Source organism: Camelina sativa, chromosome 17, assembly GCF_000633955.1.
Source record: "Camelina sativa cultivar DH55 chromosome 17, Cs, whole genome shotgun sequence".
Classification (NCBI taxonomy): Eukaryota; Viridiplantae; Streptophyta; class Magnoliopsida; order Brassicales; family Brassicaceae; genus Camelina; species Camelina sativa.
The window spans coordinates 6,202,635-6,229,484 of record NC_025701.1 but is presented as its reverse complement, the minus strand read 5'-3'; the positions used below and the strand labels follow the sequence as shown (position 1 = coordinate 6,229,484).

General features: G+C 36.1%; 11 protein-coding genes across 14 annotated transcripts; 10 read left to right on the top strand and 1 right to left on the bottom strand.

Moving 5' to 3' along the window:
* On the bottom strand, positions 1,058-2,005 carry LOC104755642 (phytosulfokines 1-like). The gene is made up of 2 exons (XM_010478060.2): positions 1,592-2,005; positions 1,058-1,325 (listed from the first exon to the last, which is right to left on the bottom strand). The coding sequence occupies exons 1-2, from the start codon at positions 1,790-1,792 to the stop codon at positions 1,182-1,184; spliced, it is 345 nt and encodes a 114-aa protein (XP_010476362.1). The 5' UTR covers positions 1,793-2,005; the 3' UTR covers positions 1,058-1,181.
* Positions 3,240-5,341, top strand: LOC104755641 (LAG1 longevity assurance homolog 3). 2 transcript variants are annotated; one of them, XM_010478059.2, is made up of 6 exons: positions 3,240-3,446; positions 3,934-4,163; positions 4,240-4,395; positions 4,485-4,670; positions 4,747-4,931; positions 5,004-5,341. In XM_010478059.2, exons 1-6 carry the CDS (start codon positions 3,429-3,431, stop codon positions 5,033-5,035), a joined length of 807 nt encoding a protein of 268 aa, XP_010476361.1. In that variant the 5' UTR covers positions 3,240-3,428; the 3' UTR covers positions 5,036-5,341. The 2 variants fall into 2 exon arrangements, with proteins under 2 accessions (XP_010476361.1, XP_010476360.1); XM_010478058.2 differs by having other exon boundaries at positions 3,243-3,566.
* Positions 5,495-7,594, top strand: LOC104755640 (F-box/FBD/LRR-repeat protein At1g13570). 2 transcript variants are annotated; one of them, XM_010478055.2, is made up of 4 exons: positions 5,495-5,689; positions 6,010-6,810; positions 6,895-7,053; positions 7,134-7,594. In XM_010478055.2, the coding sequence occupies exons 2-4, from the start codon at positions 6,010-6,012 to the stop codon at positions 7,422-7,424; spliced, it is 1,251 nt and encodes a 416-aa protein (XP_010476357.1). In that variant the 5' UTR covers positions 5,495-5,689; the 3' UTR covers positions 7,425-7,594. The 2 variants fall into 2 exon arrangements, with proteins under 2 accessions (XP_010476357.1, XP_010476359.1); XM_010478057.2 differs by lacking the exon at positions 5,495-5,689 and adding an exon at positions 5,708-5,787.
* LOC104755637 (choline/ethanolaminephosphotransferase 1) lies at positions 8,647-12,289 on the top strand. Of its 2 annotated transcripts, none has more exons than XM_010478052.2 (19): positions 8,647-8,829; positions 9,086-9,231; positions 9,380-9,389; positions 9,484-9,534; positions 9,663-9,740; positions 9,827-9,902; positions 9,990-10,012; positions 10,098-10,198; positions 10,302-10,396; positions 10,549-10,617; positions 10,726-10,795; positions 11,013-11,076; positions 11,157-11,197; positions 11,290-11,374; positions 11,466-11,528; positions 11,618-11,676; positions 11,757-11,809; positions 11,896-11,968; positions 12,055-12,289. In XM_010478052.2, the coding sequence occupies exons 2-19, from the start codon at positions 9,095-9,097 to the stop codon at positions 12,074-12,076; spliced, it is 1,170 nt and encodes a 389-aa protein (XP_010476354.1). In that variant the 5' UTR covers positions 8,647-8,829; positions 9,086-9,094; the 3' UTR covers positions 12,077-12,289. The 2 variants fall into 2 exon arrangements, with proteins under 2 accessions (XP_010476354.1, XP_010476355.1); XM_010478053.2 differs by having other exon boundaries at positions 9,083-9,231.
* On the top strand, positions 12,408-13,948 carry LOC104755639 (the record flags this gene model as incomplete). Its single annotated transcript, XM_019239563.1, has 2 exons — positions 12,408-12,922; positions 13,000-13,948. Coding segments are annotated over exons 1-2 (1,317 nt in total), but the record flags the coding sequence as incomplete, so codon positions are not given.
* Positions 13,988-16,123, top strand: LOC104755634. Its single transcript, XM_010478048.2, has 3 exons — positions 13,988-14,715; positions 14,814-15,185; positions 15,267-16,123. The coding sequence occupies exons 2-3, from the start codon at positions 14,863-14,865 to the stop codon at positions 16,099-16,101; spliced, it is 1,158 nt and encodes a 385-aa protein (XP_010476350.1). The 5' UTR covers positions 13,988-14,715; positions 14,814-14,862; the 3' UTR covers positions 16,102-16,123.
* LOC104755635 lies at positions 16,395-17,896 on the top strand. The gene is made up of 3 exons (XM_010478049.2): positions 16,395-16,619; positions 16,719-16,830; positions 16,986-17,896. The coding sequence occupies exons 1-3, from the start codon at positions 16,412-16,414 to the stop codon at positions 17,818-17,820; spliced, it is 1,155 nt and encodes a 384-aa protein (XP_010476351.1). The 5' UTR covers positions 16,395-16,411; the 3' UTR covers positions 17,821-17,896.
* On the top strand, positions 18,028-20,443 carry LOC104755636. The gene is made up of 2 exons (XM_010478050.2): positions 18,028-18,475; positions 19,462-20,443. The coding sequence occupies exons 1-2, from the start codon at positions 18,183-18,185 to the stop codon at positions 20,300-20,302; spliced, it is 1,134 nt and encodes a 377-aa protein (XP_010476352.1). The 5' UTR covers positions 18,028-18,182; the 3' UTR covers positions 20,303-20,443.
* On the top strand, positions 20,670-22,135 carry LOC104755632. Its single transcript, XM_010478045.2, has 2 exons — positions 20,670-21,015; positions 21,123-22,135. The coding sequence occupies exons 1-2, from the start codon at positions 20,702-20,704 to the stop codon at positions 21,964-21,966; spliced, it is 1,158 nt and encodes a 385-aa protein (XP_010476347.1). The 5' UTR covers positions 20,670-20,701; the 3' UTR covers positions 21,967-22,135.
* On the top strand, positions 21,957-24,136 carry LOC104755633. The gene is made up of 3 exons (XM_010478046.2): positions 21,957-22,060; positions 22,248-22,821; positions 22,968-24,136. The coding sequence occupies exons 2-3, from the start codon at positions 22,481-22,483 to the stop codon at positions 23,818-23,820; spliced, it is 1,194 nt and encodes a 397-aa protein (XP_010476348.1). The 5' UTR covers positions 21,957-22,060; positions 22,248-22,480; the 3' UTR covers positions 23,821-24,136.
* LOC104755631 lies at positions 24,356-25,779 on the top strand. The gene is made up of 2 exons (XM_010478044.2): positions 24,356-24,730; positions 24,859-25,779. Exons 1-2 carry the CDS (start codon positions 24,423-24,425, stop codon positions 25,688-25,690), a joined length of 1,140 nt encoding a protein of 379 aa, XP_010476346.1. The 5' UTR covers positions 24,356-24,422; the 3' UTR covers positions 25,691-25,779.

Sequence of the window (26,850 nt, the reverse complement as noted above, 5' to 3'; positions counted from 1 at the left end):
GATGAAGTTGATTTGCTAAAAATGGTGGACCTTCTTCTTTTCAATTTTAATCAACCATTCAATCATTACCCCCTTTTTCTCATTTTGTAGTAGTACTTATTTATTTTAACCATTTAACTATTTAAGAAGCATCGCTAATTCAAGTTTGACAAAGCCACCTAGAAATTGTTTTTTTTTTTCAAAAATTTCACCTGACGAATAATATTCATCTGAATCCAAACACATCAAATCAAAAGAGAGAGATCAATGTACATCATAATAATACTGGAAAATATAGTTAAATTATCTTCGACGTTGTTTTATTGGTTCTTTTGCTTTCTTATGTTATTGCTATGTGTTAACATCTTTGTTAAATATAATAATTATTCTAGTTTTGGAATTACATTTGGATCGATAACTGGCCGAAGAATAGAAAGTTTAATACGTTTACTGTTGAAACACTTACGTTTTTGTGGTTTTGTTATAAAAAAACGCCTTTCCAAGCCAAGAAATAGATCAACATGTTGCATATTATTTGTTGAATCATCAATCGTAGATATTTTTGTCAATGGTTGAATATAAGACTATAAAACTTGGTGGATGGTATTGGTAGTTGACTGAAATTAGACAAAAGCAGGTGGAGGCTCCTGGTGATAGTGCCTCTGCAAAAAATGTTCAAAATAAAACACACACACACACACACACACAAATATAAATGGAAACTAATTATCAAAAGAGTATTATACAAATATACACATGTAAACACATTTTAACATATCTAATCCTTTTTTCCTATTCAAAATTTGTTACACAAGTAATCACATCACTCACCGTTTCTATTATATATGTAACATACCATACAGTCATACTACATTACTACCTTCTTTTATATTCTAATCTATTCATATAACGTTCTGCATGTATCTTTCATTACAGGATGGCTATAAGCTTCTATTTAGGCCTATAACAAGAAGACAAAAGCCCACATATTTTTTTTTTCTAGTCCGAACAGCTAAGTTAAAGTTTCTTGGTCGTCTAGCCCAATTAAACTTTGTGCTATCACAACCTTAGAGATATATTAACAGAAACTAAACGAAGCTTAGGATAAAAGAACATGATGAAGTCATAAAACACATGGTCAGGGAGACCTTGCTTACGTTTATAGTTTGTTAAATAAGAGACAAATAGTAATAGTTCTTGTTTCAAGGAGATAGGTTTAAGTCTTGTGTATAGATGTAATCGGTGTGAGCAGCTACGGCTTTCTTCACAAGACATTCTTCTTCACTGTCTGAATTCTTGCACTCTAGTACTCCATCTCCATCACCTTTACTGTTTCTTGCTTTCTCCTAGATCCACCACCAAAAATTAATAAACTAGAGAGATGAATCACACTCGAATTTACTCATTTAATTTATTATCTTTCAAATGAACTTATCAACTTATATAATTTGATCAATTACTCTACGGTTACTATCAACCAATAAACCATACATCAGTAGAAATTTATTATGCTGAGAATCGAAAAAATAATATGCAAAACCTATATCAAAACCCTTAAATTAAAAAGAAAGACGAACCAAAAAAAAAAAAAACAGTGTGTAGACGAACTTACATGTGCGGAGGGAGATGGTTTAGGAGGAGCAAAACCATCTTCTCTTGAAATAACACGTGAAGCCATGCTTAGAAGCAATACTAGAGTGAAGAAGAAGAAGATCATCACTTCACTTTTCTTCTTCATCATTTCTTTCCTTTTTCTTCTACTTCTCTCTAAGAGTTGAATAAATAAAAGTGTTATTTTGTATATAAAGGCCATACAGATAAATTTATTAACAAATACTAATATACAGAGATATTTGACTTTAGTATATTAGTAGTATAAAATACGAAGATGCGGCTGGATAGACCATAAATGCTGTATAGAGAAATGGGGGTTTCATAATGAAGCAGAAGGAGGAAAGATCGATGAAGCAGAAAGAGAGAGAGAGAAAGGGAAGTCAAACTTTGGCATCTTGGTGTCAACGCTTTCATTTCTCCTAGGAAACGTCACCTCTTCTTGTTTCAATGTGACTTTCAATATATCGAAATATCATGGACCTTTTAAATAAGTACTTATAGTTTTAAGATTGTTTTTGTATATGCGTTTATATATATTTCTTTTCTGTCTGATTCCCCGTAATACTAAATTAAAATTCTAGTTTCACGTCTAAATCTTTTACTTGTCGTGGGGGATGGGGTATCACAACAAGTCTAAATTCTAGTTTCAAGTTTAAAATAGCTCATGTATAACTGTCTTTGTTTAATACAGTATACAATCTTCCTTTTGTGAGAAGAAAAATATACTTATACTATCAAGTTTTTATACTGTTTTCCAATACTATGACAGATAGTATGATATTGGTGATAGTAGTAAAAAGAATGTATATGTTCATCCATTTACAAAAAAAAAAAAAAAAAAAAAGAGTACCAAGCCATAAAATTCTAAAACAATGTCATCCTTTATAAATTATATAAAAACTTTTTATCCTCGTCTAAAATTAGGATCATTAATTATCGTCACAATGAAGAAGAGCATTAATATAAGAAAATCACCAAATTTTTTTAAAAAACTAGACTTAACCATGACTAACGAACCTGCACGAAACCATATAAATCCATCAGTACAGTGTATATATAATATTGAATATACAAGAGACATTAGCTAGCTATTATGTTCGAAAACTTTTGATCTTTTGAAAAAAGAATGAAACATATATAGTAGTATATAATTAAGTAGTAGTATAATCACCGACTGACTAATTAAAGAGCATGTGTGGACAAAAGCTTTAACGAGTGTGAAACACAATAATGAGCCGAATTAATTGAGATTCATACACTATATTCTTATCATCATCCTTAGTTTTTTTTCATTTTTTTTTTTCATTTTTTATCCTTCATCCGTGATACACTGATACCCCTACAATATATGTTATCCAATTGTATTTTGTTAATTATATCAATATCATAATAAAAGTAAACAAAACGAATCATTATTTTCATATTATGATTCTTCCATGCAATAATGAATCCAATTATATCAATTAGAAAAGCATATAATCAAATCCATTATTGGCCTGGCCAGCTAAAAAAGATAGTACTAATTTCTTTATTTATTAACGCGTTGACAAGTTGCAGACTTTTTTGGACAGTAGAGGAGACTCTAAACGAATCAGAAGGTTCAAAGTTCATCTTTTTGCTTACTTGGAACAAAGTTTTTTTGATTCACGTAAGTTGCCAAGTTGGTAAGAAGACTCGATCAAATTTGGGGGTAGCAGTATAGTACTTGAACTAGCATTATAACTCCCCCCCCCCACCTGAATCAGAACCCCCAAAAATAAAAATAAAAGAGATCCCTTTTTCTCCGGGAAGAAGAAACTTTTCCTGATTCATGTTAAAGAGAGGAAATTTCGGAGATGGGTTTGCTCGAATCGGTGAGATCAATCAATTGGGAACTCGAATCATCTCCGGTTTACCAAGATTTTCGTGTTCTTCCTCTTTTTGCTCTCTTCTTCCCTTCGATTCGTTTTCTCCTCGATAGATTCGTCTTCGAGGTAGATATATCATTATTATTATGGAGAGATCCGACTCTGTTTATAGATGATCTTGTTTTGTTTTGTTTTTGTTTTTCTGATTGTTGTTGCTTCCGCTGAAAGTTTTAGAAAAGCTTTTACTAAAGAAGAATGATTGTATCTGAAAGTTTCTCTTTTTGTGACTTGTGACAAGTGTTCAGTGTGTGTGAGAATGAATAGTAAGTGTTGTGATGTTGATTGTGTTGTTATTCTCTCTTTTGTTCTGCATCATTCATGTGTCTGCCTTTTTGGTTACTTTGTTTGGAAAAGTTTCCTTTTTTTGTTTTGTGGGTTGGTTCACTTCCTTTTTTATAACTTGAACTTTTGGATGATTGGTGTTTGTTTGTAGAAATTGGCAAAACATTTGATCTATGGAAAACATAGGCAGGATATGGGAGATGACACAGCCGAGAGGAAGAAGAAGATCAGAAAATTCAAAGAATCAGCTTGGAAGTGTGTTTACTATCTATCAGCTGAGATTCTTGCTCTCTCTGTGACTTACAATGAGCCTTGGTTTATGAACACTAAATACTTTTGGGTTGGTCCTGGAGATCAGACTTGGCCTGATCAACAAACCAAGTAAGAATCTTTCCCAAGGCCACAACTCTCGTTTTTGTAATTGCTTTGATCATGATATATATCTACTTTTATGCAGGTTAAAGTTGAAGCTTTTGTATATGTTTGTGGCTGGGTTCTATACATACTCTATATTTGCTCTGGTTTTCTGGGAAACGAGGCGTTCTGATTTTGGAGTTTCAATGGGTCATCATATCGCCACCCTTATTCTTATAGTCCTCTCATACGTAGCTAGGTATGCTTCCATTGTCACATCCGGAGAAAGTAGATTTAATTTCCTTTTGGTCCACATTGTTTTGATATATCTATCTTGTTTCGGTATAGCTTCTCCCGTGTTGGTTCGGTTGTTCTGGCACTTCACGACGCTAGTGATGTGTTTCTTGAAGTGGGGAAAATGTCTAAATATAGTGGAGCTGAAAGAGTTGCGAGCATTTCATTCATTCTTTTCGTTTTGTCTTGGATCATTCTCCGACTCATTTACTATCCCTTTTGGATCTTATGGAGCACAAGGTTTGTATGTTATCCTTTTCATAGTTTTCTTGAAATATATGCCCCCCTTATGTGTATATTACATCTTTGTTTTCAGTTATGAAGTAGTTTTGGAGCTTGATAAGGACAAGCACCCAATCGAAGGACCAATATACTACTACATGTTCAACACTCTCCTCTATTGCTTGCTTGTGCTTCACATTTATTGGTGGGTTTTGATGTATCGGATGCTTGTGAAACAAATACAAGATAGAGGCAAGCTTAGTGAAGATGTCAGATCTGGTAAGAACTGGATTACTGAACCACACCATCCAAATTAAGAAGAAACCCTCACGGTTGTTTTTTTGTTTGCAGATTCTGAAGGTGAAGAAGAACACGAAGACTGATATCAGATCACAAAGGTAGTAACTTTCGTCTGGTTAATATGACATGTAAAAGCACGGCGTTACCTCTTAACATGTTCAGATTCTTTTACCGACATGATCGTCTCCAATCTTCAAACATTGGACCAACTCATGGTACAGAATGTATTTAGGATCTCTCTCATTCTTAAAGATTTGGAAAATTATAGTTGTATTGATTTGTATGTAGTCTGAAACAAACTCCAAATCTCCTTTTATTGTATTGTATTCAATTCTCGTTTTGTATTATCACTCACCATTCATAATAAAATATCTAACTGATTCATGCTTCTTACAATGCTATATCGGCTTCTCAGAAGCAATTTGATTGGCGTGCGTAATGCCGTAATGTATCGTCTAGGACAAAACAAATAAAATACTATTATATAGTTTAGTTATGTAATGTAACGCGCGGTCTTTGAGGCGAGTTTAGGCAGATAATATATTGACCAACCGGCAAACGCAACCTTAAAACGCAAAAGTAACGAAACGAAAAATGTAGCAAAACGATGATGAGAGCAAAATCAGCGATCGTCTGCTAATTTCTCTCTCTCTCTCTCTCTCTATTTGAACTTCACCGATCAAGTCAGTCACCGCTCGACAAAACCAGATAAAGGAGACAACAACAACAACAAAAAGGTTCTGTCTTTTTTTTCTGGGTTATCAAAATTTCGAGTTTTTGGTTTTGTTGCATTGCAAAAAAAAATCGCAATCTATGTCTCTTTCCTTGATCAAAGGTGGGCTCTTTTTCAATCTTATTGTGATTTTTATCCAAGAAAGGTGATTACTGATTAGGGTTTTAAGGTTTTGAATGGGGTTTTCTAGGAATTGGATTTGTTTGAGGTCAATTTTTTCAATTTCCTGGGTTTGAAATCAAAATGCAAGAACTTTTATGTTGTTCTGTTTTTGCATGTAATGAGCATTGATTGTGATTATTGTATATGTTATTCATGTTTTAGATGGTAGAATCACCAGATTTCATAAGCGATCTACCACAAAGCATAATTGAGAATATCCTGACTCGTCTTTCGATTAGAGATGCGATAAGAACAAGTGTGTTATCTAGCAAATGGAGATATAAATGGTCTACACTCACTGATCTCGTCTTTGATGAGAAATGTGTCTCTCCTTCTACTGACCGTTGCGTTGTTGAGACCAATCTAGTCAGATTCGTTACTGGAGTGCTTCTCCTTCACCAAGGACCTATCCATAAGTTTCAGCTCTCTACTTCTTTCTTGCAATGCCGTCCTGATATTGATCAGTGGTTGCTTTTCCTTTCGAGGAATGGGATTAAGGAGCTTGTTCTTGAGTTAGGTGAAGGAGAGTTCAGGGCTCCTTCTTGTCTCTTCAACTGTTTGAAACTGACACGTTTGGAGTTATGTCATTGCGAGTTTGATCCTCCTCGGTGTTTCAAAGGGTTTTCGTCTCTCAAGAGTTTGAACCTTCACCAGATCCTTGTTGCTCCTGAGGTGATTGAGAGTCTGATCTCTGGATGTCCGCTTCTTGAGTTTTTGTCTTTGTCTTACTTTGACAGTTTGGTTTTGAGTATATCTGCTCCGAATCTCATGTACTTGTATCTAGACGGCGAGTTCAAAGACATTTTCCTTGAGAATACTCCCAAGCTAGTTGCAATATCGGTTTCAATGTATATGCATGAGGATGTTACTGATTTTGAGCAGAGTTCTGATTATAATCTTGTTAAGTTCCTTGGAGGTGTTCCCCTTCTTGAGAAGCTCGTTGGTTATATCTACTTTACAAAGGTAACTTCCCTTCATCTTAGTACTTTAGGAGACATTATCGTTATCAAAAAAAGTTATATATGTATCTCCGTTCGTTGATTTCAGTACTTGAGCATAGGAGATGACCCGGGAAGGCTTCCAATTACTTATATTCATCTTAAGACTATAGAACTATACCAAGTAAGTTTTGAAGATGCTAATGAGGTACTAGTTCTTCTTCGTTTGGTCACTCACTCTCCCAACCTTAAAGAGCTCAAAGTCTCGGTATGTTAACTCTCTCTTTTCGTAATGTGGCCATAAATTGCTATTGATCTCCAGTTCATCATCTTATGTTATCTTTGTAGGCTTCACCAATTCAACTGTTTCCTCTTGAAGAAGAAGGTTTTGACCTTTTCGAAAGAGATTACTTCGACTACCAACTGCCAAGACTCGAAACCGTGAAAATGACAGACGTTTCTGGCATAAGAAATGAGTTGGAATTTATCAGATTCTTGCTGGGAACTTCTCCAGTTTTGGATACAGTCATTGTATCCTCGAGTTTAACAGATAAAGATGCCAAAATGGATATGGTTGTCGAATTGCTCAGGTATCCGCGTGTTTCTCCTCAAGCTCAGTTCCTCTTCCTTCAAGATTGAAGAATCTGACTCTCCTCCCTATCTCTTTATTGTTATCATGTATGAACATGCTTTGTATATGATTGTGGATAAATGACAAAACTGTTGAATCCACAAGAGTAAAAACTTTAAATGTAATTTGACCAAAGATGGTACAAAGAGTTTCTAATAGTTGTTGATATTTACTTCTTTCTCATTTGTTTATACTCCAAAGATTAAACATCCCCATCAATTGTTTAGTTGTCATTCAAGTAGTGTTGGACATTTGTTTTGCATCGTTAACAAGTTAAGGCACACAAGTCTAACTAACATTAAAGTGTTGCATTTGGGTTACCCGTTTGGGTTCGGGTATTACCCGTTCGGGTTCGGGTTAATGGGTAATGGAAAATAGAACCCATTCGGGTATTTTACTATGTTTGGGTTCAGTTCGGTTCGGGTATTACCGGGTTCGGGTCGGTTTGGGTTACAATTTTCAGAACCCAATTAGTACCCGAACTACCGGGTACCCGAAAAAATATAATTAAAATTAATTAAATTTAAATAAATTTAGTTAAAGTTTGACTTATGTGACAATATATTTTAGATATTTTGATTATTTTTGATATTTAGGTATAAAACTAAATGAAATATTCAAAATTATAATCATAACTTTAGGGTAATTGCATTATATTAATGATAAATATTATAAACATGTTTATATGTTCAGGTTTATTGGGTACCCAAACGGGTACCGGGTATTACCCGACCCTAACCCAAACCCACGGGTATTAGAAAATAGAACCCAATAGGGTTTTATAGGCAAACCCGAACCCAACCCAAACCCGGTTTTTCGGGTCGAGTTCCGGGTTGGGTATTCGGGTACGGTTTTTATGCCCAGGCCTAATTACAACAACAACAACATCAACATTGCATGTCCGATCAAGTTTTGTAATTATTTTGTTGATGTCGGCTTTAGCAAGATATTTTTATTTTGTGAATACTAAAAATAATACTCCATCCGTTTCAAAATATAAGATGTTTTGGAGAAGTTTATTGTTTCATAATATAAGATGCTTTCAAATTTCAATGTAACTTTTAGATTAGTTTAGTATTTTATATTATGCAGTACTGTTCTGATTGGTTGAACTTGTTAAAAGTAAAAACTTCTTAATCTGCGTGCTTTACTTAAAACATCCTATATTTTAAAACGGAGGGAGTACTAAAAATGAAAAAGGGAAATATAGCAAAAACACGTGTGGAAAACGCGGAGGAAACGCAAAGCCCTCTTAGCTTTCTGGTCCTCTCGTCCCGCTTCGCCGCTGCTATAGGGCAATAGAGAGAGAGATTACGTCGCTCTCTTTGTCTTTTTCTTTTTCTCTTTTTCAGACAATCGAGACGAGAAAGGCTCGTAATCTGATTTTGCCGCCAAGAACCACCGGACCGTCTCGTAAGTTACTCTTCTCTGTAGCAAAAGGATCCAAAATTCAGATTTCTACCCAAATCTCGAATGTACCGTCTTAGTTCCGAGCAAAGTTTTGTTCTTTTTGTAGATGGGTTATGCTCGTTTTGTTGATTTTAGCGTTTAGGGAATGTTAATAGTGCCAGTGAGACACTAAAGATCCATGCTTTAATGTCTTTTAGTTTTGAATTTTGACACTAAATTTCAGTACCCATTTTGGGAATCTTGTTTTGTGAATCAGCAGTAGACAAGAATGGGTTACATAGGAGCTCATGGTGTAGCAGCTCTTCATAGGTACAAATACAGTGGAGTGGATCACTCTTATCTTGCCAAATACGTGCTTCAACCTTTTTGGACTCGATTTGTCAAAGTCTTCCCTTTATGGATGCCGTAAGTGTATCTCTTTGATGCTATTTCGCTATGTATAATAGAAGTCTCCTTTTAGTTTTGCTTGTTGAGGTTATCTGCTGACTTATGTTTTTACTCTGCTTGTCTTTTCATGTGTGTTTCTCTGTTACTGCCTTTGAACCATATCCAGACCAAACATGGTATAAGTAATTCCTTCTTTGTCCATTTTAGGTTATGTGGTATGATCAATACGCTCGAGTTAACGACTTCTGACTTTGTGTTTTTGTCTCGCAGATAACGCTAATGGGGTTTATGTTTCTAGTCACATCTTCCCTGCTAGGCTATGTGAGTCATGATTCTTTGATGTCTTTTTCTTTAGTCTGGAAGCATTTGGCTATTTTTTTGTTTGTTAAATTTTTCCTCTGTCTGCATATGGATTTGATTTTGAAGACTCTTTTCTTTATCTGTCTTAGATATATTCACCTCAGTTGGATTCTCCTCCTCCACGATGGGTTCACTTCGCACATGGTTTACTTCTATTCTTGTATCAGGTATGCGCCTCTCTCTTTTCAGAAGTTAACTTTGTTAGCTGCTTGTGAATAAGTTTTTATCCTGACACCTTTCGATCTTTTATTAGACATTTGATGCGGTTGATGGGAAGCAAGCAAGAAGGACAAATTCCTCTAGCCCCCTTGGAGAGCTTTTCGATCATGGTGATTTATTTTTCCCCATGTTCCTCTTTTGATTATCTGTCTTCAGTTTGTTTAGATTTTTTTCTGACATGTGTTCCAATATTGCAGGTTGTGATGCACTTGCTTGTGCGGTATGAAATCAACAATGCTGTTATCTTTTTATTTCCTTTTATCACTCATCCTGGAATCTTGCTGAAGGTTTTACAATGAAAACAGTTTGAAGCCATGGCATTTGGAAGCACCGCGATGTGTGGAAGAGATACTTTCTGGTTCTGGGTCATTTCAGCTATTCCGTTTTATGGAGCTACATGGGAACAGTAAGTACTGCCTGCAACTTCCTTCTTATGTCTTATAAAACATCAATATTTTGTGTAAAATTGTTTTTAGAGATTTCTAATACATTTCCTTAACCTTCTCTAGCTATTTCACAAACACACTTATTCTTCCTGTTATCAATGGGCCTACAGAGGGTCTTGCACTTATATTTGTCAGCCACTTCTTCACAGCCATTGTTGGTATGCTTCTTTCTTATCTACAATTCTTGAAAACTTCACCCATATTTAAAATGCTTGGACAATCTGTAATCAACTCATTACAGTCCGAATTCTTTCTAGACTTGGGTTTGGTCTTTACTTCAACTCGATCTTTTTTTTTTCCTTGTCTGAAGGTGCTGAATGGTGGGCTCAGCAGTTGGGGCAGTCCATACCATTGTTTAGTTGGGTGCCATTTGTGAATGGTAAAATATCTCCGGCATTGCTTTTCCTACAATTTTTCTTGCTGCGATACTTTTCTTGATTTCATTATAAAAGTTTGTTTTTGAGCTCTTGATTGTTCTGTGTTTTAGAGATCCAAACTTCTAGAGCAGTGCTATACATGATGATCGCTTTTGCTGTTATACCAACTGTTGCATTCAAGTAAGTCTTTCAAACTTTAACAATCGATATAGAAATTTTAAACTTGTGTGATAAAATAGATTCAAAAAAAGAACTTAACTTTTTCACATGATTCTGTATTTCTTTCTCAAAAGTGAAAGTTGTGATATAATTGAAAAAGCATATCCTCGAGTGTTCAACTAGAGTTCTTTCAAGTTGTGGTTTCTAAGCTGATTCATATGCGGTTGTGTTTTTTCAGTGTGTCAAATGTCTACAAAGTCGTTCAATCAAGACAAGGAAGCATGGTGTTGGCATTAGCTATGGTAATCTCCTAACTACCAATTAATTTACAGGTACTTATTTATGTTGCGAAATTAATGTTCTGTTTATATCTTGTTTTCAGTTGTATCCCTTCGTCGTCCTACTTGGAGGAGTTTTGATATGGTAAAGTCTTGTTTTCTTCTCTTTTGAAAAGACCACACAATCTTACTCTCTAATTTGTCATTTTAAGATGATTTGTATCCTATTTCTTCCAGGGATTACTTGTCTCCAATCAATCTCATAGCAACGTACCCTCACTTAGTTGTACTCGGAACTGGACTTGCATTTGGATTTCTAGTGGTATGTCTTGATTCAAAAGTTTTAAGTTAGATCAATATTGTAGTCAAAAAGGTTGTAACAGAACATAAGTATCTATGTTTTTCTTTTATAGGGAAGGATGATTCTTGCTCACTTGTGTGATGAGCCAAAAGGACTGAAAACAAACATGTGCATGGTAAGTCTGATAACTATTCTCTGGCCAATTCTTCATCTTACTGGTTCTGGAAATGCAATCTTATGAAATCTTTTGACTAAAAAATGCAGTCTCTACTGTATCTTCCTTTTGCACTTGCAAATGCTCTAACTGCGAGATTGAATGCTGGGTATGTTTCTCTCTTTACATTTTCCCCCACAAAGTTCATCCCTCATTTGTCTTTAACACTCGAGAAACTTCATATTCCAGGGTTCCTCTAGTCGACGAAGTATGGGTTCTTCTTGGCTACTGCATATTCACAGGTTTGCTCCTAAAGAGAAGAAACAAAATCTTATTTAGCTATTGATATTTTGCACTCTAAACCAACTTTGTATTTGATGCATAACAGTGTCATTATACTTGCACTTTGCAACATCGGTCATTCATGAGATCACTGAAGCTCTTGGAATCTACTGCTTCAGGTGAAAATTTTGGGTTAAAAAGGTCAATATACTTGTTTTGAAAACATAACGATTTTTTAAATCCATCTGTTCTTGCTAATCCACAGGATCACGCGTAAAGAAGCTTGAAAAGGAACCTTAAGGGTAATGCGTTTTTTGTGTGGACCGTTGGATCGATATGGACCTGTTTGGATCGGTGATGTATCTCTTCTTTATCGATTGTTGTCTTTGTTTGATCGGGATAGGTGAACTTATGTAGAACTTAGTGTAATGTTCTAGTTTTGGCTTTATGCATGGGAAAAATACGAAAACTTTCTTGAAATATTAAGAAAATTTATATTAGTTGAACACTAAGGAGAACATACTGAGTTTGGTTTGCAAGCCTGGATTAGGAATTGGTTGACTTTTGACTTTTTATAAGACGACTACAAAGAAGTTCTATAAAGAAAGCATAGTGTATTCTCTCGCATTTAAAAACAGTTATACATTGAGTTCCTATTTACTAACATCACACCAAAACATTAAACTTGGGATAAGACTCATAATTAAAAGTCAAGGCATAACTTTGACCAACCAAAAGTCAACATATTTCAAGAACCTATAAAAAATGTACATCAACATTGTTTACAAAAATCATAGAAGTAAAACACACAACATAATGTATGTCACAAGGCGTTTATCGGAATACCGGAAGAACCCGTCGGAACTCAAGAAGCCTCCACCGGAAGGTCCAAACTCTGGTGTACTTGTGATTCAAGATGAAGAGTCGTTGACCACTTGTTGCTTTGGTTTCTGCTACGAGATTTTCCTCAGAGGATTACCGTTTCCACAGAACGCAGCGTTGACCGTGAGACGCGACGATGGTGGACAGAACAATACTGTTCATCGTGATTCTGTTGTGTTCATACCTGTTCTTGGTCAACCTCTATCTTCTAACCGTTATTACACTTATGAACGGTGCGGGTTCTATTCAAGGTATGACTATAACTATTTCTTATGATATTATCTTATAAAGCTTTTATCGACCCTCAAGACATTTTTTGGTTTTGCAGAGAATCATCTAATAGTAATGAAAGAGAGGTAGAGAGAGTCACATGCTGCTTCTGCATTAAATTTAACCATGTCCATAGGTCTAAGAAGCCACAACCAGATCCTTATGACATTCACCAGCAAGTCGTGATCACAACTAACTCATCGTATTCCCGTTGTTACTATTACGCAAAGCCCGTTGCTCCTAATGCTTTGCTACCTGTATCCCTAAGGAGACAAGGCTGGACAATAGAAAACTCGACTTCGACCCTACAAGACTTTAATCTCATAGATGACGCAAAGGGTCTTAACGTAGAGCTTCGTTCTAAGCTTCCGAGTCTTGACATGAGCGTTGTCGTAGGGAAATGGTACGTCCCATTCATATTTGTCAAGGAAGGAGACATAATAGATCAAGTGAAGATATCAATGTATTACAACATGACACTTCATCAAAGATGGGAAGAGGTTTTCTTCTATGAGAATGTTGACAATGATAAAGATTGTGTTGAGGTTGTTGTTGATGTTGATCTTGAACTTCAAGTGATTAACGTTGAGGGACAAAAAATTAATATAGAGACAACAAATGTGGATGCTAAAGGTATAGTTTGGTTTCATGTTAAAGATCAAGAAGGACAAGACAAGAAGATAGGTCTAAGGTCTGTGGTTGTTGAGAGGATAGAAAGCGAAGAGGAGAATTTCGGGTGGAAGAAGAGAGACGGAAACAGAGTGAAGGTTAAGAGAGTTGATCGGTTCGAAGGCGGTGGTTCATCGCAATGGAAGAGTTATAAATGTTATGTATTGGTTGAGAGATTTGAATTGAAGAGAATGGATGAGAGTTTGGTGTTGACGTATGAGTTTACACATGCTGATAAGTTGAGGACTATTCAATACAGTATTGACTTGAGTTTCTCTTTCTATTTTTTTTTACGCTTATTTATTTTTTTACACTGTAATTGTAAAATACTAAAAGTGTTTTAAACTCTATTTAAATGAATATAATAAAATTGAGTGTTTTATTAACACAAAAATAAAAGAGAGACCTTTTTGATTCAGGAATGTGAGAAAACTTTAATCCGCCGGAGGAGGTAACGATGTCACTCTGCCGGAAAATTCATAGTTCAGGTAGACTGGCTCGTGGGTCAGACCCAAGGTTCGAAAACCCTAATTGAAGAAGAAGAACACAATGTCTCAGACGTTTTCGTCAGGCACGATACAAAAGATAAAGCAGGCAGCTTTGGGGCCTAATTTGTCTTGGCAGCACGATGAAGAACGGTACAGTCGATCTTGGGTTTAAAAGCACGCAGCTTTTTGTAAAAATCTCTTCTTGGCTACTCAATCAAGAACTGCACTATAATAGAAATATCTTTTCTGAAGCCGCTGGTGCGTTTTCTAGTGATTTAAGAGGCTGGTCTTATAGGATTCTTGTTGCTTCTGCCACAACGAGACTCTGCTATTCGTAACAGATGAGCCATGTCGATTTCTTGAAGGTTTTGAAACCCTTTGGTTTGAAAATTGATGGTTATTGCCTGGAAGTTTAATTAGAGTGTGGTTGTTGGCTTGTTGCGTTGTATACAATGCTGAAAATTTTGTGGTTTGACTGATGATGTAATAAGGTGTGGACAGAATCTTTATGATGCAGAGTGGGTGTCATGATACAGAGTTGGCAGAGACTTTGTTTATCTTATTTTAGAGACACTTGAGGAGAGGTGACATTAGGGTAGGCCTAAGATCTTTATCAAGTAAGTTTCTTTGAAGTTTCCTACAACGAGCCATCTTGAAAAGTCAAGTCACCTTTGTCAATTGCTATTCTACAGAGCTGTTTTGTCTATAATATTAGGATCAAGTTTTTCTCCAAATCACACAACTCGATTTGGTTTACTGTGAAAATGTACATTACAAGGCGTTTGTCAGAGTACCAGAGGAATCCAGCAGAGCTAACACGACCTCCTCCTGAAGGTCCAAACTCTGGAATTTTGGTAATCCAAGACCAAGACAAACATAGACGGGCTACATGCTGCTTCAGCTCGTGGTTGGTGTTGGAAACTTGTCTAAGTGGTTTGCCATTGCCGCAAAATCTTAAGCTAGCAGTCACGTTCAATATCGGAGGGGATGACGCTACTCGTGATCCAGTTGTGTTCATTCCTGTTCTTGATAAGCCTCTATCTTCAAACTGTTACTACGCTATTAAACGACGTGGGAAGCATTCAGGGTATGAATTTGAATCCGCAAAATCTATTCTTTCTTCTTTTATATAACCTAAAATGTTTATATATCTTTGGTTGCATTGCAGTAAAGCGGCTGGTAATGCGAAAGAGGATGATATAGAAACCGCATGCTTTTGTATTAAGCAAGTTGCTGAAGCTGAACACAAACAGCTAGATCCTTTTGACATATACCAACAACTCGAGATCCATCAAAAGAACCCGTCTTCACGTAGGCGTTATTACTACGCAACATCTGTTGCTCCTGATGGAATCCCACCATGGTTTCTCAGGAATAGAGAGTGGAATGTTGAATGCGTGAGGTCCCAAGACTTTGAACTGACAGATGATGCAAAAGGAGTCAACAAAGAGCTTCGTGCCGAGCTTCCAAATCTTGGTATGAGCACTGTGGTTGGGAAGTGGTATGTCCCTTTCATATTCGTGAAAGAAAGAGACGCAAAGGATCAGATCAAGAATTCAATGTATTATTACAGCATGACTCTTGAACAAAGATGGGAAGAAGTTTTTTCTTGTGATGACGACAAAAGTGAGAAGCGTGATGTTGTATTTGATGTACAAGGAGAGACAGAAGTTGTTAAGCTTGAGGGACAAGAAGAGATTGAAAGAGGTGTGGAAGCAAACGGGTTTGTCTGGTTTGGGGTTGGAGATGAAAAGATTGGTTTAGGATCGGTTGTTGTTGAGAGAATGAAATGGGAAGAAGAGAGATTTGGGTGGACAAGTAAAGGTGACCAGGAGAAAGAAATGGCGGGTAAGAGATTGAAGAAATCAAAAGATGGTAGCTTTTGGACGAGTTATCAGTGTTATGTTCTGATAGAGAGCTTTGTGTTGAAGAGGATGGATGGGAGTTTGGTCTTAACATATGAGTTTACTCACGTCGATAAGGTCAAAACCAAATGGGATTAAGTATTGTCACACAACGAATCTGCAAAAGCTTTCTCAATCTCAATGACATGAATCCATTGGTCAGTGTGATTATTGTATTTGATTATTATCTAAAGCTTTTTCAATAAAATATTGAGATTTCTCTGTGTTCTTGGAACTCATTCACACGAGATTCTGACAAATGTTTAAGTCAACTTTCAGATTGGGTCAAATGTCATATTATATTTATAAACACTAGCTTAGTAAACTTCCTTGCACGTTCTTATGATCCTTTGTTTTATATAAACGATGACAGGTTAGAAGATCTTAAGTAAGAAAGAATCAAGAAGAGATGTATGTTACAAAGCGTTTGTCTGAATACCAAAGAAACCCGTCAGAGCTAACATTGCTTCCAACAGAAGGTCCAAACTCCGGCGTATTGGTGATTCAAGACGAAGAATCACAGCCTACATGCTGTTTTGGCAAATGCTTTGACTGTGATCTCAATGGTTTGCCGTTTCCTCAGAACACAAAAGTCACCGTCAAATACCAAACTGGAAGTTAGTTACTTTTCTGTTAACTCCTTAAATATATTCTTTGTAAACTTGTTCCTTAACTCTGTTTCTGTTTCTTATTTGCGGCTTGTTTTCAATATATAGCCGGAGATGACAGAATTGTCTTGCTTGACCGAGTCGCACTCATCCCTGTTCTTCATCAGCCACCTTCCTCCAATCTTTACTACGTAATACGGCGAAGCGGGAAACACACAGGGTGATTCTCTACCTTGATGTGTATTTAGCTATTGGATGATTATGTAACTTCAAAATCTTGAATCTTTCTTATGTTTTGTTCATGTTACATAGCAAGTATAGTAATCCGAAACGTGTAATCTTCTGCACAGGATTCACTTCTTTAAAATTTTGCAGTGAAGCATGTGTTAGTGCAAAAGAAGGGGACAGAGCATCTTGTTGCATTTGCTTTACTTATGTCTCTAATGCTACGCCAAGGCCTCTTGATCCTTTTGACATATACCAACAGTTTGAGATTCATCAAAAAGGATCATCAACACAGAAGTTTTTCGCTACATCTGTTGCTTCAGATGGGATACCACCTCGGTTCCTGAGGAGAAAAGGTTGGGCGGTTTCTTTCTCTTCTTCCCAAGACTATGGTTTGGTTGATGATGCAAAGGGTGTAGATGTAAAGCTTCGTAATGAGCTTCCTGATATCTATAAGGGTGTTGTAGTTGGGAAATGGTATGTTCCGTTCTTATTTGTAAAGGAAGGAGATGCAAAAGATCAGATGCAGAACTTCATGTTTTACAGCATGACCCTTCACCAACGGTTTGAAGAGGTTTTCTTCTGCGAAAACGTTGACAATAAACATTGTGAGGTTGTGGTGGATGTGGAGGTGGAAACAGAAGTGGTTAAGCTTGAAGGAGAGAAGATTGCAAGTGAGACAAAAGGTGTGGATTCAGATGGAGTTGTCTGGTTTAGTGTCTCAGGGACTGAGAAGATAGGTCTTGGTTCTGTGGTCTTGGAGAGAATGAAATGGGAAGAGGAGAGGTTCGGGTGGTTGAAGAAAGACGATCAGATGAAGTCTAGCATTAAAAGATCTGAGAAATTCGAAGGCGATGGGAAACATTGGAAGAGTTATAGATGTTATGTTTTGGTAGAGACCTTTGAATTGACGAGAATTGATGGGACTTTGGTATTGACATATGAGTTTAGACATGCTGATAAGTTGAAGAGCAAGTGGGATTGAGTTTATTTCAGCTTCTTTGTGTGTTATGTGTGCCACTTGTGGTGTGTTCATTCATTTTAATGAAAGGTTTATGCAAGTTCTTGTGTTATATAATTTGAAGCTCCCACACGTGTTTGTAAAGACTCTGTTTAATGAGTCACGACTTGGTTTGAATTATGCTCCATGATAGGGTTGTGAATCTTGTTAAAAGGTCAACTTTTGACTTCAAAAGTGGATAAAACCGTAAAAGTCAAAACCTTTGAAAAGTCTTTAGGAGAAAGCTTGTAAAATTAGCTTACCTCTCAATCCATGGTTGCATTATATAAACAAATCACAGCTCTTAGATTTCTAATCAATCACACCTAGTATTTTCTAAAGTGAAGATGTATGTTACAAGGCGTCTCTCAGAGTACCAGAGAAACCCATTGGAGTTGGAGCGGCCACCACCTGATGGTCCAAACTCTGGAGTACTGGTGATTCAAGACGAAGCGTCAAAACCTACAGCTTGCTTTGGTTTGTGCTATCATAACGAACCCAAAGGCTTGCCGTTCCCACAGAACGTAAATCTGACTGTGGATTCAAGTTCTTATGACTCGGTCTTATTCATACCCGCTCTCGATCAGCCTTTATCTTCGAATCGTTATTACTCCATAAAAAGACGTGGGAAGCATTCAGGGTAAGAAAAGCGAAAACATCTATTTTTGCTCTTTTCATGTGATTTTCAAGGACTAAACAAATGAGTACGTAAAGGTTTTAACTAGAAATCTCTCAAAATTTGGTTTTTCATATCATAACAGATTACACTAGATTAGGACCCGTGTTCTGTTTGAAATTTATTTTATTTATATTATAATTTTAGAATATTGTATAATTTATATGATTGTTTTTAAAAGTTTTTTTTGGATAAAACATTATGCAATAAAATCATATGTTAAATATGATTGCTTGAAAAAAACATCTATTTTGTAAGTTTTATATTGTTAATTTTGTAATTTTATGTATGAGATATGGTTATGTTTGTTATTTGTTTTTATTTTAATTTTTGATCATGTTTGGTGAAAGTGTTTTAATATGATCCGTGCTTAAGTAAATTTTTTATTTTAACTGCACAATAAAATCCTAAAAGTCACATTAAATGTGATAAATTGCCAAGATTTTATTCCTTTTTATGTCTAACAATACATATTTTGTAACAATACATGGAATACTAAAGATTTTATTTTGGAAATTGTATAAATCATTGGAATATTCTCTTTGAGAATATTCTTTAGGATATTATTAAGTGTATATTGACTAATTAATCTATAACATTTTTTTGTAACCAACATATATTTAATTTATAACATATCTTGTAACCAACTTATAAAATTTATATAATCTACAAAAAAGTTGTTTACTTCTGTTTTATTATATAAGGGATTATGCATAGAAAAATATCTCTAAAATCTTGATCTTTTCATATATATATATATATATATATTTATTTATTTATTTTATTTTATTTTTCATATATTTCTTTTGCTTAATATGCTTAACTGTTTTGCTTCCCCTGTTACTTCGGTGTTACGGTGCTGAATCTGAAAATTAAGACCTAACTAGCACAAAGAGTGTATACCAAAAAACTGGAAAACCCCTCAAAAGTTTTGTAATTTAATGTTGCAGGAAAGCATTAGCTAGTGCCAAAGAAGAAGACAGAGTCCCCTGTTTCTTTTGCTTCAGTTTTCTTCCTGAAGCTAAGCCACAAGAAGCAGATCCGTATGACATATATCACCAGTTTGAGATCCATCAACAAAAATCATGCTCTAGTAGATTCTTTGCAACCTCCAGTGCTCCTAATGGGAAACCACCGGAGTTCCTTCAGAGAAAGTATTGGACTGTTCAGTACTCGAATTCCCAAGACTTTGGTTTGACAGATGATGCAAAGGGGATTAACACTACGCTTCGTTCCGCGCTTCCCAGCGATGTGAACACAAGTGTTGTGGTAGGAAAATGGTATGTTCCTTTCATATTCGTGAAAGACAGAAAAGCAAAGGATCAGATTAAGAGCTCAACTTATTACAGCATGAGTCTTAAACAAAAATGGGAAGAGGTTTACTCATGTGAAAACGTTAATTCCAACGAAGAAGAACGAGAGGTCGTAGTTGATTTTGAAGTAGAATCAGAAGTGATGAAGCTTGAAGGGCAAGCGATTGAGAAAACAACAAAAAGTGTGGATAGAAATGGCGTTGTGTGGTATGGGATTGCAGACAAAAAGATAGGTCTGAAAGCGATGGTCATGGAGAGGATGAAATGGGAGGAGGAAAGATTCGGATGGTCGAAAAAAAGCAATGAGCTAAGGTCTAGTATTAAGATATCTGAGAGATTTGAAGGCGGATCATCACAGTGGAAGAGTTATAAATGTTATGTATTGGTAGAGAGCTTTGAATTGAAGAGAACTGATGGGAGTTTGGTGTTGATGTATGAGTTTACACATGCTGATAAGTTGAAGAGCAAGTGGGCTTGAGACATGCTGATTATAACTTATGGTCTGGTGTGGAGTTGTCATTTAGAGAAAGTTCTGTGCAAGTTCATGTGTAATAATTTGGAGCTATCATACATAATACATTCATGCAAGTCTTCTTTAATAAATTTATTAATTGTTTGATTGATTCTCCATAATACGTTCTTGCAAGTCTTCTTTAATAAATCTAATAATTGTCACGATGTTTAAAACCAAGTCAAGGTCTTCATAAATTTGGAATTCTCTAAAGGTGAACATAAATCTTTGAAAAGTCTTTAAACTTGTAAAATCTGCGTACGGCTTTATCCTCAATACATGGTGCTATACTGCTATATATAAACATACCATATCTCTAGAATTTTAATCAATCACCTTATTATCTGAAAGTTTCTTAATTCAAAGATGTATGTTACAAGGCATCTCTCCGAATACCAGAGAAACTCGACGACACAATCGTTGCCAGAAGGTCCAAACTCCGGCGTACTTGTGATTCAAGATGAAGAGTCACTGCCGACTTGTTGCTTCGGTACTTGCTACGATGGTGAACTCAAAGGCTTACCGTTCCCACAGAACGCGAAGCTGACTGTGACTTACAGAACCGGAACTGGTCAACATAGGCGCAGTTACCATGATCCGGTTCTGTTCATTCCTGTTCTTGATCAGCCTTATTCTTCGAACCGTTATTATGTCATTCAACGACGTGGGAAGCACTTAGGGTATGACCACAAATCTTACAACTCATACCTAGCTTGCACAAAAGGTTGTACGTATTCATAAATAAATAAAAAACTAATATTCTTTTTGTAATTTATTTCTATTGCAGAGGAGCTTCAGCAAGTGCAAAAGAGGAAGACAGAGTCCCCTGCTGTTTTTGCTTTAGCTATGTTCCTGAAGTTAAGCCACAAGAAGCAGATCCTTATGACATGTATCAGCAATTCCAGATCCATCAACGCGAAGCGTCATCTCGCTACTACACTGCCACTTCTGTTGCTCCTGATGGGATACCACCACAGTTTCTCAAGAGAAAGTATTGGTCCGTCGGGTACTCGAATTATCAAGACTTTGGTTTGACAGACGATGCAAAGGGGATTAACACTAAGCTTCGTTCCGAGCTTCCCAACGATGTGAATTCAATCGTTGTGGTAGGGAAATGGTATGTCCCTTTCATCTTCGTGAAAGAAAGTAACGCAAAAGATCAGGTCAAGAGCTCAACTTATTACAGCATGACGCTTAAACAAAGATGGGAAGAGGCTTACTCATGCGAAAACGTTAATAACAACGACAAAAAAGGAGAGGTTGTACTTGATGTTAACGTAGAAACGGAAGTGGTGAAGCTTGAGGGACAAGAAACTCATTTGAGAGAGACAATAGGTGGTGGATTTGTTTGGTTTAGTGTCTTAGGGGATGAGAGAGAGGACAAGAAGATAGGTCTTGGGGCTGTTGTTGTGGAGAGGATGAAATGGGAAGAGGAAAGGTTTGGGAGGTTAAACAAAGGTGAAAGATCCAACATTAAGAGATCAGAGAGATACGAAGGCGGTTCATCACATTGGAAGAGTTATCGATGTTACGTGTTGAAAGAGAGCTTTGAATTGAAGAGAATGGATGGGAGTTTGGTGTTGACATATGAGTTTAAACATGTTGACAAGTTAAAGAGCAAGTGGGATTGAGTTGTTAAAGAGCAAGTGGGATTGAGTTTCATAATTCATCTTTTTGTGCAGTTTCTTTGTGTGCATGTCATCTTTTGGTGCAATAATTTATTTGGTAAGTAAGTTTATGAAAGTTCATGTATTAATAAACTCAAGGTCGCATTTATATAAATAAAATCATGTAATAAAACTCAATTTAAATGAATTCTAAGTTTGAGTCTTTGAGAATCAATTAAAACCTAAATCCTATAACAAAAACTTGTTAATGAAGTTAATCAATTGTCACATACTCTGCATTACAGGTTCTTGTATAAAGTCAAATCAAAAGGCAAAGACTTCTATGCATTTTTATGCTTTGTATAAAGACACTTGATGCCGTAACAGCCTTCTAAGATATTTTTCCTACGACGTGATTAGATTCTATATTCAAAAAGTCAAATCTATTCTACAAAAATTTGCTTAATCATAAGCCTATAAAGATGAAACAGAGCTCCTTTTCCAAGTATTATCACCATCACAAGAACCAAATTTTAAGATGTATGTTACAAGGTTTTTATCTGAATACCAGAAAAACCCATCGGAGATGAACTTGCTTCCACCAGAAGGTCCAAACTCCGGTATAATGGTGATTCAAGACGAAGACTCACAGGCCACTTGCTGCTTTGGTTCTTGCTACGAGGGTAGACTTAAAGGCTTGCCGTTTCCACAAAACGTGAAGCTCGCTGCAACGTATAGCAGTGGAGGAGGAGGAGGAGCAGGTGGAGCAGGAGGAGGAAGCCAGACACATCGTACCCCTGTTGTGTTCATCCCTGTTCTTGATCAACCATTGTCTTCGAACCGTTACTATGTTATACAAAGACGTGGAAAGCATACTGGGTAATTATTAATTACTTGTCATTTCAATATTTTCACTGTTATTTATTTGTTTTCCTTTAGTAAATAGGAATGATTAAGGTTTATATTTTTACATGAAAATGTTTACTTGAAAACAGCCTAAAATTTTGAGTTAATTGTGATTACAGGAAAGCATCTGCAAGTGCAAAAGAGGAAGTGAGAGTTTCAAGCTGCTGTTGCTTTACCTATGTTCCTGAAGCTAAGCCACAACAAGCAGATCCGTATGACATATACCAACAATTCGAGATTCATCAAAGCCGACCATCATCTCTCTATTACTCTGCCACTTCTGTTGCTTCTGATGGTGTGCCACCAGATTACCTTAAGAGAAAAGATTGGTCGGTCAGTTACTCGACTTCAGAAGACTCACGAGACTTTAGTCTAAGAGGTGATGCGAAAGGGATTAACACAAAGCTTCGCTTAGACTCAGAGCTTACTAGTTTAGGTAAGAGTGTTGTGGTAGGGAAATGGTATGTTCCTTTCATATTTGTGATGGAAGGAGATGTAAAAGATCAAATGAAGAAATCAACGTTTTACAGCTTGACGCTTAAGCAAAGGTGGGAAGAAGTTTTCTTCTGCGAAAACATTGGCAATGAACATTCCGAGGTTGTAGTTGATGTTGACGTAGAGACGGAAGTTGTGAAGCTTGAGGGACAAGAAACACATTTGAAAGAGGAAAAAGGTGATGGAGTTGTTTGGTTTAGTGTCTTAAGGGATGAGAAACAAGACAAGAAGATAGGTCTTGGGTCTGTGGTCGTGGAGAGGATGAAATGGGAAGAGGAAAAGTTCGGATGGTTAAACAGAGGCGAGGAAAGGTCTAAAATTAAGAGATCAGAGATATTTGAAGACGGTTCATCGCATTGGAAGAGTTACCGATGTTATGTATTGATAGAGAGCTTTGAATTGAAGAGAATGGATGGGAGTTTGGTGTTGACATATGAGTTTAAGCATATTGATAAGTTAAAGAGCAAATGGGATTGAGTTTCATTCATTTTTTTGGTTCAATAATCAATTTGGTGAATAAGTTTTTATGCAAGTTCATGTAAAAGTAAATTTAATGAATCTAAATTTGGTTGACCTCTTAGCATACTTTTGCAAACATATGCCTAATCCCAACCAAATCTTCCTTCGAAATTGCTGATAACGTGCTTTGATGCTATTCTACCATTTAAAAAGTCTTTGCATTCGAGTTTAGACATGATGTCGCCAAATATATGCTTTATTTAATTTTATGATGTCTAGTTTTGGGAACTCTGTTATAAGTTATAACAACACAAAGCTCTGTTCTTACAATATATATACCACCAGGCACCAGATTCCCAAATTTGAAGTGACAGATTTTTAAAATAAATTCTGACTTAGAAAACTGCCAAAAAAAAGACTTCCATAAAATCCAAGTCAAGATCGTTGAAAAGTCTTTAGACAGAACCGCGTAAAAAGTCTATTTTTTCATTTATTTTTGGGGTTACAAACTTTTGTTTCTCTTCTTATCCTACTCTACATATATAAAATATAGACCCAATCACAACTTACACGAATCACAAAAACCACTGAACTATCTTTCACCGGTTAAAGCCAAAAATATGTATGTTACAAGGCGTTTGTCGGAATGCCAAAGAAACAGATCGGAGTTTCCGGAAAGTCCAAACTCCGGTGTACTTGTGATTCAAGATGAAGAGTCAAGACCAACTTGTTGCTTCGGATCTTGCTACGGGACTGGACTCAAAGGCTTACCATTCCCACAAAATGCTAACCTGACTGTGACTTACACCATCACGGTTAATAACGTGACCACTGCTTATCGTGATCCGGTCATTTTCATTCCGGTTCTTGATCAACCGTTATTTTCAAACCGTTACTACGCCATTAAACGAGGCGGGAAACACTCAGGGTATGACTTAGATTGTAGCAATATATTTTTCAACTTTCTTGGTTTTTGATGTGATTCACAAGAATTTGCAAATAAGGGTATTGATTTGAAAGTATTCTAAGGTCTTTATTTGTAACTATGTGTTGTAGAGAAGCTACGGCTAATGCGAGAGAGGAAGACAGAGTCCCCTGCTGCTTTTGCTTTAGCTATGTTCCTGAAGCTAAGCCACAACAAGCAGATCCTTATGACATATACCAACAATTTGAGATCCATCAACCAAAATCATTGTCTAGAAATTACTTTGCGACATCCGTTGCACCTAACGGAGTACCACCAGAGTTTCTCAAGAGAAAGTATTGGACTGTTGAGTACTCGACATCAGAAGACTTTGGTCTAAGAGATGATGCAAAAGGTATTTACAATAAGGTTCGGTCTGAGCTTCCAGGTGATTTTAATACAAGCATTTTGGTAGGAAAATGGTATGTCCCTTTCATATTTGTGAAGGAAAGAGACGCAAAGGATCAGCTTAAGAGTTCAACTTACTATAGCATGGTTCTTATCCAAAGATGGGAAGAGGTTTACTCTTGCGAAAACGCTTACAACGAAAACCGCGAGGTTGTTGTTAATGTTGAAGTGGAAACAGAAGTTGTGAAGCTTGAGGGACAAGATATTGGGAAAAGGGCAAGAAGTGTGGATGAAAATGGGATTGTTTGGTTTGAGGTCGCAGACAAGAGGATGGGTTTGAGATCTGTGGTTATTGAGAAGATGAAATGGGAAGAGGAGAGATTCGGGTGGAAGAGTGAACCGCTAAGAGCAGTGGTTAAGAAATCTGAGAGATATAATGTAAGCGATTTGAATTGGAAGAGTTATAGATGTTATGTATTAGTGGAGAGCTTTGAGTTGAGGAGAATGGACGAGAGTCTAGTGTTGGCATTTGAGTTTAAACATGTTGATAAGTTAAGAACTAAGTGGGAATGGTGAGATATTCTTATGTTTAAGCTATATATGTGTGTTGGTAATGTTTTTCTTCAATTGTTCTTTGTGTGATAAGGTTATTAAATTTTTGAGTTGCTTTCGTTTGCAAAAATAACTGAAATGTTTGCCACAATTAGTTAAAATATTTTGAATCCAAATTCTAAAGTGAGTTTTATCTGTTCAGATTCTTTTGGCAGTGCTGCGAAAACTTATTTAACAAGCTTCAACATATATATGTATAAGAAAATAAGAATTAAAGAAGACAGTGCTGCGAGAACCAAGTTTGTTAAATATGAATGAATCTAAAATATTACATTAACGTACCATTCTTAATTTTATTTAAATTTGTTTAACAATATTTTCTATTAAAAAGAAGAGCAAATAATAAGATAAGAATAAGTAAAACATAAGGAAAACATAAGAATATAGGTGGAAATAATAACCAATGACAAAAATGGATAAGAAATTATTATAGGTTCAAATCTAATATATTAAATTAAATAATTGATTACTGTCATTTGCTTACTCTTTTTGTCAATTGTATACACTCTTTTTATAGATCATATCATAAAAAAGAGAGTGAGAAACAACTTAAATTAAAGTCTAAGAAAGATATAAATGTCATAATTAGTTAATATGACAGCTTCATATAGCTCAATGCCTCAATCCGCTTCTTGGGCCCTGAACGTGCATATTTTCGCTTGCTTCCTTCCGGCTTGTCCTCCTGATCTGGTGGTTCGGGTTTCTTGGGGTCGAGCAGGTGGTGAAGACGTCTCTGAACCTCGCTTTCCTCCATCCCCGTTGCCTTTGCTATCTCATGTGTGTTCTCTCTTGTATATGTGGCTGCAGCCGCAAGTAATTTTGTATCACTCGTGAATTGTTTATCCATAGTTGATTTAATCTTGTTTAATTTTGATTTCACAATAATCCACTACTAATAACAACTCTCTCTATATATAGATGAAAAACCTTAAAAACAACCTAAGCTCTAAGGTTCAAAAAGAAAGAAAAGAAGAACTTAAACCTTAATTATATTCCAATTCAAGAAATACGTGTAATTGAGATGAGAAGTTAACGCGCATAATTGATATTTTCATAATGGGAACTGAGAAGCAACTAGTAATTTAGCAATGTTACACACGCTAATCAAATGGTTGTGTGGGATT